Source organism: the organism of the source record quoted next, unplaced genomic scaffold (assembly GCF_019419815.1).
Source record: "Pyrus x bretschneideri cultivar Hongxiangsu unplaced genomic scaffold, Pyrus_bretschneideri_v1 Contig18, whole genome shotgun sequence".
NCBI classification, from domain to species: domain Eukaryota; kingdom Viridiplantae; phylum Streptophyta; class Magnoliopsida; order Rosales; family Rosaceae; genus Pyrus; species Pyrus x bretschneideri.
Window position 1 is genome coordinate 3,760,462 of NW_025999479.1, and position 16,348 is coordinate 3,776,809.

Below are 16,348 nucleotides of genomic sequence, written 5' to 3' on the forward strand. Positions count from 1 at the left end.
CGCAGCATTGTTTTGTATTTCCAAATCGTAAAATGGTTTGTAGCTTACGTGGTTAAGAGCATTTATGATTACAAACTTGGCGATCAAAGCCACTGCCTATTAGTAACAATATACTAGACCACAAATACAAAGATATATTCGATGTTAAAAAAAAATGAAATTCCAATTTTGTAGGAGGCAGTAAAGAATCAATATGAATTCCTGCCATAAATTACAACACCTGTGTTAATTTATCTAATTAGAGTACAACAATGCAAGTTTGGAATTCTGGAAGTTTATCGCTTAACCCTCTGATGCAAGTGTGATACTTTCCTTGTCAACGTTCTTTTCAACATCCTTTACGTCCTGTACCTCATCCCTGTTGACATTAGAAGCCTTGTCTTTCTTCTCCGAAGGCTCCTTCTCAGTTTCCATGCGCGCCAAAAGCCTTTCTTGCAGTTCTTGGCAGTCAATTGCAGTGATCATCACAGACAAACTGGACCTACCTTTCCAGCATCCAATGGCTATTGTTGACTTGTCTACTTCAATAGGACCCGATGTGGCTTTGCCATCTGCAGATATAAAGTCTACGTAGGTAAACAGAACATATATACAATGAATGTGCACTTATGGTCCTTAACAAATGATGCTATATTACCTTTACTCAAAACTATCACACAGCATCCTGACATTATGCTTGATGCCTTCCGACTGAACTCAGAATCAACAAAATCAGCAAACTTGATAGATTTATACTCAAGAAGATGTTTAAAGTCGACGAGGGATGCACATAGAATCTGTTTGGTTATGTACGGAAGAATAAGTGGCAATCCTTCTGATGATATCCGGAATAAACAAGGCGCCAAATTTCCTTCTCTTGCAGTTTGTCGTTCCTGTTGAGAGCAAAAATAAATTAGAGAAAGATTGTTACGGAATATTTAATGCTAAACACCAGAATGTAGAAATACTTTGTTCATCAGTCCAGGGCTTCACCAGAATCTCTAGCTTCAAACATGAGAACCCTAGGATGAAAATATATATACTACACACTTGGAATCCATGACTGAGCGTAATAAGGTTTAATATTTCTACACCCAATCAGTAGGTACTGGCACTACTTGTCTCGCTCATTGTCTTAATTATACACACACTTCGGCTATCGGATTTATCTGAAGGCATAATAATTTTGCAGAACCTTCTTTGATCACATATCTAGAAATTCGAATCGTATAATGGCCTTATTTAAAAGAAAAAAGAAAAATTCATATTTGAAAATACTTACAAACATCTTAAGCCCAATGGATGTTATCTTAAGTTGCTGTCCAACGGAGAAATTCAGCTCAAGAACATCTTTGACTGACTTTGAGATGTAGTAAATTCTTTTCACATGATTAGCATCGGTGTTTCTTGTGACAAGGTGGTCATTGAAGGGAAACGATTCATTAATGCCATAGAATGTCTTTATGCTATTAATGGTAGCTTCATCTTTAAAGAAAACAACAGGGTCCACTCCTCTCCACTTGCCTTGACACTGCTTCTTTCTCTTTCCTCCAGCTTTCTTGGGATCTGTTTCCTCATCAACAGGCTCCTGGGCTTCCTCCGATACATTTTCTTCAAGCGTGACAGAAGGATCAAGCTCCAAAGACGCCCCATCTAGTTCTTCCTTTATTAACTCTACCTCTGAAGCTGCTTCTAAAAAAGTCTCATCTGTACCATCTTCCAAACTAGCCACCATCCCATTTGTACCTTCAGTACCCTGATTTTGTAATTCTACCTGCGGCTCGTCATTTCTAGAGCCCAAGTCCTCTTTCAGACTATTAGGTTTCCCCTGATTGGCTGTTCAATGAAAGAAGAAAAGAATCAACGAAAGGAGAAAAGAAACTAAATTAAAAATAAACAATATAAGGAGATTGTGATTCTCTATCAGGAAACCCAAACCTAGAGCACATGTTCAAATCCTAAACAAACTACAGGCCATACATATTGACACAACGATACAATTATGTGTGACACGCCATTTTATTTTAAATTCTTTTTAAGGCGCTCCCTTTCTCCAAAAATATCTTTGAAATGGATAATTAGGTGAAAATAGCATTTACTAAATGAGATAATAGAATAATGGGGTCATTTGTTTTAGGTCATAAAATTTATTCAGTCTGCTAAGCGTCATTTGTTTTAGGTCATAAAATATATTCAGCATTAGCAGACTTTTTTTCTAAATAGGAGGGAAACAACCCTTCATACCCAAATAAGAAGACAATAATACAGTAAAAGCTACCTCAGAGCACTTCAACTCTTTGCAGATACTTAAACTCACCTGGCAAAGCAGAATGTTTGTGGAAGACAGCAACTGAAGAAAGCTCCTCCATTTTGATCATGGGGGACTATCCTCATGCAGCGTTCTAGTGGAAAATCAGAAACTTCCTCCTCTTGTTCGTTGGGTACAGTTAGCAGGATCATCAGTTGACTGCAATGCATCTTCAACATTTCCATTGCCACCATTCTCATGTTTTTCTTCCACTTCCATATTATCATTACCGTCCGTTGGTTCTGTAAAGCTTCTTCCAGAAGGAAACATGCTGGGAACAATGACATTTTTCCGATATTTGCTGACATTTTTGTGGGAAGGTAACCACCTACCCTTGTCATGTATCTGCATTGTCAAATGAATGAATACGGATTTTGTCGCAAGAAAAAATTTTAAAGCTGCAACTTGCATGCAACACAGTAGGTGATGTTTGAACAAACTGTTGCAATTGAGACCACTATGCTATAAGATGTGTGTGTGTGTGTTGAATTTGAATTTGATGGGTGGGTGGGTGTGGGTGTTTGAATTTGATGCATTGCAGACAAAAATATTATAATGTTGACCCAACTTATACATAATCACGAAGCAGAGTTGAATAAAATGGTTTCACCTAACATTCATGGCGCAATATAATGCATTGATTGCAAAAGGATTTCTTAAACCCTGAATCTTATATCAAGAGAAGAATGGAAATTTGTGATATCTTCTTGACAGGTAACTCCGGATTATTTATGGCAAATATACCTTATTACAGTTTTATATTATAGTAGTGAATATGTGACACAAACAATGTTTCAATCAGACCATTTTCACAGCACCAGGATAAAATAGCACTACAAGTGATATCAGCAACATCCCATTCAGTAATTGAGAAACAAACCTATGTTACACAAACTAAGGAAACATTCTTATTCAATAATATGTTGTGCACATCAAGCTTTCACTATACAGCACTACCATGAAAAAGGTAAACAAACAACTAACCTTCCATTTTTTAAGACCTGGCCTCCGAACAAGATGCGGAAGCTCACTAGAGACATCAATAAGCTCAACAGACCCACCACCTCTCCGCAAAATCTGCAAAATAAAAAGGAACACTTTCTGAAAATACAGAATGACGTAATCTACCACTCATAGCAAGGTCATCCAAATAAAGAATGAATAAGCACAACAAAAAATCATGAAACTCTGCCACTCATAGCAAGGTCAAAAGCATCAAATTGAAAGAAAATGTTTTCTGATGTACTTTCATAACACAAACAATATTCAAATTAAAAGCTAAAACATCAATGACCAAATAAACAAAATCCATAAAATCAATAATCGTATGAAGGTGAAGAGCTCCAATCCACTAATCAATTTGCAAGAACTGAAAAAGTCAAAAGAACTAAAAGAAACAATACTTGTATGGTTGGCATTCCATGACTACCTACTATGCCTACAAGCTCTCTTCAATTGTATGAATAAACCATGCTGTTGTCACTTACAAAATAAAATCTTTCAACCCATCAAGTTCTAAGTTAAATATTTTGTAAGAAGATAAGCAAACATATTACCTCAGCAACCACAGCTTCATTTTCAACTGGATTCATGGAGCAGGTAGAGTACACCATTCTTCCGCCAACTTTAAGCAGTGATAAACCTAGGATAAACAATATAACATATGAGAATAAACTAGTAAGTAAAGCATAGAGCCATTGTTAATAATAAAAAAAATCTGAGAAATTTCTTTTCATGATAGATACCTTGCATAGCTATGTGAATTTGTAGAGGATGAACCCCATTGCCCAGTCCAGCATGCCTGTACATAAGCAAAACGAATCTCATCAACCTGCCAAAAGTAAAATAGCGACTGAAAAATTAAAGTTATACCATTTCCTCCAGATATCAGGAGCCTTGCGAAGGGTACCGTCTCCACTGCAAGGGACATCACATAAAACACGATCAAAGACAAGTTGGCTGATAGGTGGCTCCATTTCAGCTCCTATTTCAGAAGCACTAGACTTTGCCCGGCAACCAGGAAAGTGTTGAGCTTCATGATTTGTGACTATCAAGTTGGCTGTGCACATTCTTTTTGTTTGATGGATGAGTAGATTACATCTTTGGACATCAAGATCATTTGCTACAACCTAATTAATGGGCCAATAAAACAAGGAACCAGTATCATAAATGGTAGTTAAATGAGGGAAAATCTATGTCACATGAAGGCAAAATAGTAACTAGGAGAATCAAATAAGAATTGAAAGGCAAGATAACAGCCTAAACTTGAGTCCTTGACTGAGGAAAAGACAGAACTGATGAACTAAATCAGATATAAGGAATGTGAAACAATATATAATTAAAAGGAACCATACCAATCCATCAGGTAGAGATCCTGGTTTCATTGATCGGTGTATTACCTCAAGCAATTGGAATGTTTTTGAACCTGGTGCAGCGCACACTGAGAAAAATTGTAGCTGACGGTCAGTAAGCACTAGATTTAGTCTTTAAAGCAAAACCTGTTGCCTTATAAAAATTGAAAACTATACCACAGAACAGAGAGTTCCCAACAAAAGAAGTCCCTCAAGGAATTATGCATCTCCAATCCAAACTACAATTTCATCAACACTCACAACGCCAATAAGAAGCTTGAAAATTCAATATAGAATAGAACACAACCGATTAGATTTTCACGTGATGCTCGTGATTCAAGTCTCATCATTTGGGTCAACTATGTTTCTAAATTTTCAGTTTTAGAAAGGGGAAAGATAAATGCAATATAAGTTGCTTACTATCGAGTACAAAATGATCTGGGCGTACATCAAGGAATAGTGGAGGTACCTGTATCATTAAAAATAAAATAGAGTAACTGAATACTTGAGCATTAGTATAAGGTGAACTACTTAGTGCTGAAACACCCAAGATTTATAATTGAATATTGCAGCACAATTCAGTATTTAAACCACAAGGGCACAAACTGCAAGTAACATAGGCCTACCATGCTGACAGCCTCCTGTCTTGTGATGTTTCCGATCTCATTTTCAAGCTTTAAGAACTCATGAAACCTTAGATATTTGTAACATCAGAACCATGAATACACAGATAATAATATTAGAACGGGGGATAGATTGAAACTAAACAGAGTGACTTGATACCATTATGCAGAATTTGGTTAAGCTCTATATAAACAAGAAATTGAAGAAGATTCAATTTGGAACAATCACAATAGTTAAGGTGGATACATATTATATATTAGTATTATTCATATAGGTAGGAACCCTGTTGGAGTACATCAATTCATTTACCTCTCAAGTGTTTGGTTCTTCCTCAGTTGCATGCGAGAAAAATTTGAATGCCAAGCTAGATTCTCGGGGTACCAAGGTAATGGCCTAATAGGCTGTGGTTCACCCCCTTCACTTATCTGGAAACACATTACAATTTACAATAAAAACGAAATAAGGCAACACAGTTTTTCACTACATTTTGTTAGTAAATTAGCCTACAAGAAACCAACCTCAGATTGCAAAGAGATCATAAAGTTATTCTCCAACTGCCTTCGGATATCCGAACAAAATTGGCTACTGCAATATCCACAGAAGTTCAATTGAGAATTGAGATTAACATTGAATGAAACCGCACACGAAAACACAAAGAGAAACAACATAGCAAATACATTATTTCAATCACCTTGAATTGATTCTAAAAGCAGCAGGCAACGGCCTTCGAAGAACTTCATTGAATGCATCCCACTCTTCTGGGTTCACTATCCCTTGCTCCTACCACCATAACACATTCCACGGCTCAATAAACGAAGAAAAGAAACTAACTTTTACTCCAAAAACATACATGCATAGATATAAACATATATATGTATATATAGAATATGACATCACCTTGTAATATTCATCGAATGCGAGGTTTTGAGTGGCAAACGGCTCCCAACCACGATTTTCTGCGTTGTTTTCATTGTTGTTTTCAGACGAAGGATCAGACTTGGAACGCTTCCAAACGTTCTCTCGGTTCTGACGGAAGTGGCGTCGCTGAGTGCGAGAACCTCCTCTGCCTCTGCCGCCGCCGCCTCCCATCTCTGTATGTAGCTTAACTGTTCGATGTTTGATCTCAGAAAAGAGCTTCGCTGTTCCACTCACTGTGCAGAGTGCGGCGGGTTTTGGGGGACCATAACCGGATTCTTGGCCTGTGGGATATCATGGTTTGGGCTTTGGAGTGTGTACGGTTTCACTTGGCCCATGAACGTAATAAGTCTCTTTCCTTTTATGTCAAACGATAGATTTGTTAGATTAAATGTTAGATTATAAAGTCGACAAAGTTTGAAACCATGTCATAGTGTAACGGCAACACTCTTTCTTGAGGGATCATTTTATTCATTGTCTTATTGTGATGTCTGGTAGTCTAGACATTAGACATCATGTTATTGGATAGTACTTGAGGATGATCGATGTAAAAACACTTAGGGGTGGATTTTTTTGCCAAATTGTCGTGCCATACAGATTTTGTGCCAATCGGTAATGATAATGTATTGTACCGGACCAAAATTTCATGATACGGTATTGGTAATGGATATCAGTACTACGGTATTACCGTACCATACCAAAAATATAATAAAATATAATATATAATTTATAAATTATATAATATATAATTATATAACACATATTTATAATATATATATATATATATATATAATATTCCAATAATTCGAAACTAAAACCCTACTTATATTATCATTGTTGTTGGTGACTTTGATCTCTTGAGTTGGTGGAAATCAAATACAAAAGAGTTCATAATTCTTTCATAAATAGCCAATGATATTTTTGCAATCCCTACTTCTACCGTGCTAGTAGAAATGCATTTAGCCTAGGGAGGAGAGTATGGACCCTTGGCGCATCATACTCCTAAAATGGTAGAAGCACTAGTGTGTACTAGTGATTGACTTAGGGCGGATAAAGTAAACTTTTACAAGGAACCAACGGAAGATATGCTTCAATTTTACAAGGAAATGAAAGAAGTGGAAACAAGTAAGATATGCTTTAATTTTTAATTTTTTTTAGTAAATTTGTTATTAAATGGTTTTCAACTTTAATTCTTCTTGCTACTAATATGTTTTCTTTGGTTGTAATGTAGGCTTGACACAAGTTCAATGCCTCCTCCAAAAACTTCAACATCTCAAACTTGAAGAATTGATCAATGAATTTTACTTTTTGAAGTTTAGTTCCAATTTTCATTTGGTTTGAAACTTTAACTTCTATTTGGATTGTTCGCTTCTATTTCTTTTGGTTCGTAACTTCTATTTGGATTTTAAACTTAATTTTCATATGCATCATTTGAATTATTTTGTGTGTGTAAATTGTAAATGATAAATAATAGATGAATTTAGGCTACAATGTACGAGATTAAGGTTCAAAAAAAAAAAAAAAAAGTTTTGCCCTTGAATTGGGTTAAAAAAATAAAAATAGATTTTGTCCCAAAACAAACTGGCAATTACCATTGTCATATCATGCCAACCGAACTATTTGGCAATACCAAACTTTGATATACCGAAAGTTTGGTACAATAATGGTAATAGATTTTGTCAAACCAAAAGTTTTGTATGATAATTGGTATATAATTTTGGTACAATAACTGTACCAAACTCACCCCTATAAACACTCATTAAGGCCCACTTGCTAATTGTGCATATATTTGTATCCATCCACACCACCCCACTTGCACACCTTTTATTTCTTTTTTTTAATTTATTTTTTATTTCTAATATCATTGATAATATTACTCTAAGAACTCGTTTGTTATGTATGATTGGATTGGAAATAAATAATTCATTAATTTCAAAATATTTAAGGTGAGAAATTAAAAAATTATGACGAGGTACAAAATAGAAGATGGATTACTCAAGAACTTATCAATTTCAATCCTCTTTAAAATGATAAGATTAGAAAGGGTGACCCTCAAGACAATGTTGGTATTTGGTGGTACCTTGGGGATGGCCTTGAACAGATTTTTGTGCAAGATTTCAAATTGCGATTTACTGCTAGTGCTAGACTTAGGGTTAAGGATATTACGAATTTTGTACATGTTGTTAACCTGTGTATCTCTGTTTCTCAAAATGAAAGCTTAATAAAAGATGTTACTAACGAGAAAATTTGGAATGCTATTAAAAATATTGGCCCTCTTAAAGCTTCGGGTCTTGATGGCATTCAAGCAATCTTCTACCATAATCGTGGGGATATTGTCGATGACTCTATTTGCAACCTTGTTAAGGACTTCTTTAACAACAACTTTTCTCTCAGGTTAATAAATCACACTAACATTTCCTTAATTCCAAAAGTTGACAACCCTGAGCTGGTTAGCCAATTCTGTCCTATAAGTCATTGCAATGTAACCTATAAGATCATCACCAAGGTTTTGGTCAATCGTTTAAAACCAATTCTCGCTAACTGTATTTCCAAAAACCAAGGAGTCTTTGCTGCTGGTAGATCTATCCATGATAACATTCTCATTGCTAGCTTTTATTTTCTTTTAAGAACAAAAAAGGCAAAATTAGTGCTATGGCAGTTTAACTTGATCTTGGAAAATCCTTTGATTTCACTAGTTGGGACTACATTAAAATTGTTCCCCATAGATTTGGCTTTAACAATCATTGGATAAATTTGATTCTTGAATGCATCTCTTCCTCGTCTTTTTCCATCCTCATCAATGGCAGAACTCATGAATATTTCCACCCTTCTAGAGGCATTAAGTAGGGAGGGAGACCCTCTCTCCCCCTACCTTTTTATTCTCTGTACGGAACCTTTAATTAGACACCTAAATAAATTAGGTAACTAATGTATGTGTGCTTACCTCTGCTAAAGGCTTTAAAGTCTCTAATCTTATGTTTGTTGATGATTGTTTTATCTTTGTAAATGAATTTGCAAATGTCTCAGGTCAGAAAATCAATTTTCATAAGTCCTCTCTTTATTTCTAAAATAACACCCTAATCAAATTAGAAATGATATTGTTAATATCCTCCAAATTCAATACAAAACTACAATTGGCAAATATTTGGGTATCCATAATATCATTTGCTGGAAAGACCCCATCAATACTAAAGATCTAATTCTTAAAGTCAAGAACAAACTTGCTGGTTGGAAAGCTAATACCCTCTTTAAAACTGGTGGACTCACCCTTATTAAGGCTAACATTGCTGGTCTTCCAAATCATGTGATGTCCTATTTTAAATGTCCTGAAAATGTTATTAAAACCTTTAAGAAAGATGGTAGATCCTTCTTTTGGGGCAAAGAGAGCAAGGTGAACCCAGTTGCTTGGGACAAAGTTTGCCTTCCCAACCATTTGGGGGGCCTTGGCACAAGAAAAAGTAATCACTTCAACAATGCTTAGCTTGCTAAACTTGGCTAGAATATACTAACCGAGGAAGACAATTGGTGGGTCTAAATTGTTGAAACAAAATACTTAAGGTATGACTCATTCCTTAACTGCAAAACTAGGCAAAACCACTCCTAAGCCTGGAAAGGAATCCTTAATGTCAGGCACATTATTGAGCAAGGAAGTAGGTAGTTAGTGGGAAATGGAAAGAGTATCTTCTTCTAGACATACAATTGGATTTTTCCTTTCCTTCTCATTAACCTTCTACCTAATGACCAAATCCCTGGTTTAGAATTAAGTGTTACAGTTAACAACTTCATCAATAACAATACCTAGGATAAGAACGCCCTCCCTAGTCTGTTGGACAATGACACTATCAACAAAATTTAGCATTCGTCTATCTATTTCCTAGCAGGATGACTCTTTGTTCTGGGGTCTCAATGCTAACAACAAATTTACAGTCAAATCCGCAACCTGGATCTAAGATAAGAGATACTCTCAAGGTCTTGCTTTGATCTTCTCAAAAGAATATGGAGTCTCAAAATCCCCAATAAAATCAAGTTGTTTAGTTGGCTACTAATCCTAGGAAGATTACAAACTAGAGATTGACTTTCTATGTACATCTAATCTCTTCCCTCCCAATGCCTCATTTGTAATGAAGACACTAAGAGTATTAATCACCTTTTTATGGATTGCAATGTCTCTAAGCAAATTTGGACTAACATTAATTTCTTAAACTTATCTTGGACTCTTAAATGCCTTCCACTGCTTGAATGGCTGAATTCGTTGGATTCAAAGGAAGATAATAAAGTCTCTTCCCTAAGCATGGCCCTTCTCATTTGCTAGCATATATGGAAGGAGAGAAAAAATGCTGCTTTTCAAAATGTACAATCAACCCTAGGAAAATCATTCTCTCTGCTACTACTAAACTTGGTGAAGATTACTTTAATGCAAATAAAGCTAACATAAAAGTCTGTATGGAAAATTTGACCATCAAATGGTTTCTTCCCCCATGTGGAAGCCTTAAAATCAACTTTGATGGCTCTGTTATAAATGACCACGCTGCTACTGGCTTTGTTATAAGAAATGATTTTGGCAGGCCTATCCTTGCTGGTGCTAGGAGCTTAGGGGATGAATACTATCAATGTGGCGGAATGTGTTGATTTACGAGATGCACTTTGGATGGCTAAATCTCGTGGGTTCAGAAGTATCGAGATTGAGGGGGACTCCAAACTTGTGATTGACTTCATTCTTGGGCATTCTTCTACTCCTTGGAGACTACATTTCATCATACAAGACATCAGGCAATTAGCTAGCTGGTTTAAGAATATCTATTGGAACCATATCATTAGGAAGGCCAACTTCGTGGCGAATACAATCACGGACGTGGATTTTAGTTATTGTAATATTCATGTTTGAGATGGTTCTACCTCTAGCTCTGCTCATAGGGCTCTCTTATTTGATCTTATGATTGGGTTATACTCGTGAACATTCCCTTTAATCTTATTGCTTTTTTATCCAAAAAAATAAAAATTAAAAAATGTGACCCCTTATGTCCCTTTTTATTTTTAATTTGTGTAGAAGGCTTCTTATCTCTTATACGAAAGGAGGGTCGGTTGTGCTCCTCTAGTGTCCCATGTTTTGTTTGCTGATGACTCCGTAGTGTTTTGTCGGGCGCTAGATTTCGAGGTGGTGTGTATCAATTCTCTCCTACAACGCTATGCAAAAGGTTCAAGCCAATTAATAAATCGTAATAAGAGCTCAGTGCATTTTAATGCTAATTGTCCTAGGCACACTAAGAGGTTTTTGCTGTTGGTTCTGAACATTAAACACCAATAAGGTTTTGGCAAATACTTGGGGTTGCAAGCTGATTTTGGTGCTTCTAAAAAGAAAGTGTTTGAAGAGGTGAGAAATAGAGTGGATGAATGAGTAAATGGATGGGTTGAGCAATTTCTTTCACAAGCAGGAAAAGAAGTTCTTATTAAAAGTGTGGCTTTGGCATTGCCGAATTATGCCTATCATGCTTCAAACTCTTTGTACAGTTGGCAAAAGAATTGGAGAGTGTAATTTCAAGATTTTGTGGAAGGATCAGAAGACAAAAAAAGGCATGCATTGGATGGCTAGGCATAAGTTATTGAATGGAAAGGCAGTGGATGGCCTTGGCTTTAAAGAAATTCTCTCATTAATCTCACTTTTGCTTGCGAAAATAGGCTGGAGGCTTATTATGGAATTGGACTTTCTTCTTGGACAAAGTTTGCAAGCCAAATATTTTCCAAATTCTACTTTTTGGGAGGCTCTCATAAAGAGAGGCACATCATGGGGTTGGAAAAATGATATTGCAAAGACGGACAATCCTACGAGCTAGAATCCGATGGAGGGTTGGTGATGGGAAACAAATACGAGTTAAACACGATCCATGGTTGCCAACTCCTAGAACTTTTAATCCTAATTCGTATCATGAGAATATGCCGAAACGAGTGGTGGATTTGATTGACACTAGCATTGGCCAATGGCGAAGTGACATTGTGACCAACTATTTTAGCAATGAGGAAGCTCGAATTATTCTGAGTATGCCGTTAAGCAAGATTGGGTGTGTGGATAAATTAATATGGCATCATACAAAGGTGGGGTCGTATTCGGTGAAGTCAGGGTATCATATAGCCACGACCTTAGCAAGAGCTCGGACGAAAGGGTTGGGCGAGTCGAGTGTGGGTCAAGGGCTGAGTAAGATATGGTCTAAGATATGGAAGTTGGATGTCCAAAATAAACCTTCAACATTGAGATATTCGACTTGCTACTACTTGCTTGACTTGTGGTGTAGTTGATGAAACCCTATGTTACATGTTCTTTCATTGCTCGTTTGCACAAGTCTTTTGGATTGGGACACCCATTCAATTAGATTCTACCTTAGTACAGGGAGGTGATTTTTCCGAATGTTGGGAATGGCTCATAAACCATTATAAAAAATAGAAAAAAGGAAGATCATGAGAGATATCTAAAATGGGTGGTATTTGGTTTGTGGAGAATTTGGAAGTCTCGAAATTGCTTAGTATTTGAAAAGAAGTGGAGCCAATGGAATCCATAATGCTACTGAATAAACAATGGTCTGAGTTTGAGGTGTAGAAAAAGATATGTAGGCTAAAAAATATATTTGTTATTGATACGTGAATGTGGAAAAATGGAAGAGAATGCTTTTTTTCTCATTATCTTTCTCTACAAGATTACAAGGATATATATACATGATACAAGTGTGTAGGTAGGACAAGGTAGCCGTCCTAGTGTGTAGGTAGGACAAGGTAGGACGGCTGTAGGACGACTTGACGGCTGTAGGACGGCTAGTGTATAGGTAGGACAAGGTAGGACGGCTGTAGGACGGCTAGTGAATAATATTATATACAATTACACAAGGACTCCAACCATATTCCTTATTTGTCTAACACTCCCCCTCAAGTTGGAGAGTGGATGTCAAGAACTCCCAACTTGCGTAACATACCCGAAAACTTTTCTTTCCCAAGAGGTTTGGTAAACAAGTCTGCCAACTGTTGTGCCGTACCCACATGCTTGGTCTCTATTGTGCCATCTACAATCTTATCTCGTATAAAGTGACAATCCATCTCAATGTGACGAGTTCGTTCATGAAAAACAGGATTGGTAGCTATATGTAACGCTGCTTGATTATCACAAAATAAAATGGAAGGACCATCCAAAGGAATGTTCAAATCCTTCAACAAAAAACGAAGCCAAACTATCTCGCAACAAGCACCTGCCATGGCCCTATATTCCGCCTCTGCTGAAGAGAGCGAAACGGTTTTCTGTCGTTTCGTCCGCCAAGAAATCAAAGAACCGCCCAAGAATACACAATACCCAGTAGTCGAACGGCGAGTAATAGGGCAACCTGCCCAATCAGAATCACAAAACGCAGTTAACTTGGTCTGGTTGTCAGAACGAAATAATAAACCTTGACCTGGAGTAGCCTTCAAATAACGAACAATACGAAGCGCAGCATCCATATGAGATATCCTTGGCTCGTGCATAAAACGGCTTAGAACATGCACAGAATAGGTGATATCCGGCCGAGTGATAGTGAGATATATTAACCGACCTACTAATCGTTGATACTTTTCAGGATCCTTGAGAAGTTCTCCTTTATCAGATAATTTTGTGTCATCCATAGGAAAAGCAATGGGTCGTGCTCCCAAAAAACCATAGTCCTTGAGAATCTCTAATGCATACTTGCGTTGAGAAATATAAATCCCTTGTTTGGAACGAGAAACCTCAATACCCAAAAAATATTTTAAATCACCAAGGTCTTTTATCCGAAAATGATTACGGAGAAAAGACTTCAGAGAATTAATGGCACTAGCATCATTGCCTGTAATCACAATATCATCCACATAAATGAGCAAAGCTGTGAAAGAAATACCAGACTTTTTAGTGAACAATGAATAGTCAGCTTTGGATTGTTGAAAACCGGCAGAAATGATGGCACTAGTGAACTTGGCAAACCATTGGCGAGAAGCCTGCTTAAGACCATAAAGTGACTTGTGAAGGCGACACACAAGATTCTCCCCCTGTCGCCGAAGACCAGGAGGAGGAGACATAGATTTCTTCATGTAAGTCACCATGTAAGAAAGCATTATTAACATCAAGCTGATGAAGAGACCAAGACTGACTAGCAGCAAGAGCAAGAAGACAACACACCGTAATCATCTTAGCAGTAGGAGAAAAAGTGTCATGATAATCAATACCTTCAGCCTGAGTGAAGCCTTTAGCAACCAAACGAGCTTTGTAGCGGTCAATAGAGCTGTCGGAATTGTGCTTGAGTTTGTACACCCACTTACAACCAATGGGAATTTTGCCAGGGGGCAAGGAAGTTAAAGTCCAAGTACCATTAGCATGTAAAGCTTGAAGCTCCTCAGTCATAGCACGTTGCCAATTGGGGTCAGTGGCAGCCTCGGCAAAGAAGGAAGGCTCCACAGTCCGACTGACAGAGTTAATGTAAGAAAAATGCCTGGGAGAGTAACGGTGATAAGAGAGAAAATTACAAAGTGGATATCGCGTACCTTGTGTAGAACCGGGTTGCGAAGTCGAAGATGGGTGGGATGGCAGAATCACCTGCGAGCAAACGTAGTCTTTTAAATAGGATGGAGGTTTATGGGCACGGGAAGAGGTGCGGGGAAGGGGAGGATTGGTAGGTAGTGGGGGGGGGTAGGGATGTTCGTGGGTAAAGGGGCATGGGGAGGAACGGGTAATGGGGCAGCAAGGGAATCTGTGGGAGGCGTGGAAGGGGAGGAAGGTGGAGGAGGGTGAGGCGTCGGGGCAGGAAGGGGTGGGTTATATGTAAAGTCCAGAGGGGGTGGTAGGCGAAGAGGATGGGATAGGAGGGTGAGAAACGGCATAAGGGAAAGTAGTTTCGTGAAAGATGACGTCTCGACTAGTGAAAATGCGGTGATTGTCGAGATTGTAAAGGGTATAGGCCTTTTGTCCATGAGGATAACCGAGAAAAATGCAACGATGAGCCCGAGGGGAAAATTTGGTGGTGGGAGTGACAGAGGTGGCATATGCCAGACAACCAAAGACGCGGAATTGGTCATAAGATGGGGTTTTCGAAAAGAGAACCTCAAATGGGGATTTATGATGGAGAAGACGGGTAGGGAGACGATTGATGAGATAAGTAGCGGTAAGAACACATTCCCCCAAAACTTGATAGGAAGATGGGATTGAAAACGAAGGGCGCGAGCGGTTTCAAGAAGATGACGATGTTTTCTTTCAACAACGCCATTTTCTTGGGGGGTATAAACACAAGAAGTTTGTAAAAACACCCCATGATCAGAGAAAAAACTATGAAGAGATAAAAATTCACCACCATTGTCAGTACGAATGCATTGGATGGTAGTGCGGAATTGGGTAGTGACATAAGCAAAAAAATCCTTAATTAATTGTTGAGTGTCGGATTTATGTTTCATGAGGAAGACCCACGTAAAGCGAGAAAAATCATCCACAATGGTTAAGAAATAATGAGCACCAGAAAGAGAAGATTGACGATTCGGGCCCCAAATATCATAATGAATTAAAGCAAAAGGGAAAGTTGATGAAATTGAACTCAAAAGAAAAGGTTGACGAGTTTGTTTTGCCAACGGACAAACATCACAAATATGACTAGAATCAAAAGGACAATTAAGAGAGCTAGATGCTAAAGCTTGCGAACGAGTGGAGGAGGGGTGACCAAGACGCCTATGCCAGAGGGAGGAGGGGATGGTAATGATGTTGTAGAGAGGTTGACGGGTGGGGAGAGAAGAGGTAAGGGCCACAAGGTAATACAGATCGCCACGTCGCTTACCCACACCAATCATCGCCTTCGAAACCAAGTCCTGCAAAACACACCAAGAAGGAAAGAAGGTTATGGAACACGATAATCCATCTGTAAGTTTACCAACCGATAAAAGGTCCACTCGGAAATTAGGGACACATAAAACATCCTTCAAAGTAACTGATGAATTTAAAGGAAGAGTGCCGGTAAAAGTAATGGGAGCGGAAGCACCACTAGGCAAAGAAACAGGCGGCAAATGTGAAGGAGAACGATTAACCAAACATGAGGCGGAAGAAGTAATATGATCCGTAGCACCACTGTCAAGAATCCATTGACCATGACGAGAGGTGACAGGTAACAAACCTTGGGCAAAATCAGTAGTGAGCACGGCATTG

General features: G+C 37.9%; 1 protein-coding gene across 1 annotated transcript; it reads right to left on the reverse strand.

Moving 5' to 3' along the window:
- Positions 1 to 44: 44 nt before the first annotated feature.
- LOC125476173 (RNA cytosine-C(5)-methyltransferase NSUN2-like) lies at positions 45 to 6,387 on the reverse strand. The gene is given in 17 exon segments (XM_048581956.1): positions 45 to 551; positions 638 to 872; positions 1,262 to 1,815; positions 2,297 to 2,330; positions 2,332 to 2,418; positions 2,420 to 2,632; positions 3,272 to 3,364; positions 3,844 to 3,929; positions 4,033 to 4,088; positions 4,160 to 4,416; positions 4,642 to 4,727; positions 5,059 to 5,107; positions 5,265 to 5,331; positions 5,572 to 5,687; positions 5,781 to 5,847; positions 5,954 to 6,042; positions 6,160 to 6,387. Coding segments are annotated over 17 exon segments (2,550 nt in total). The 5' UTR covers positions 6,352 to 6,387; the 3' UTR covers positions 45 to 282.
- Positions 6,388 to 16,348: the final 9,961 nt, after the last annotated feature.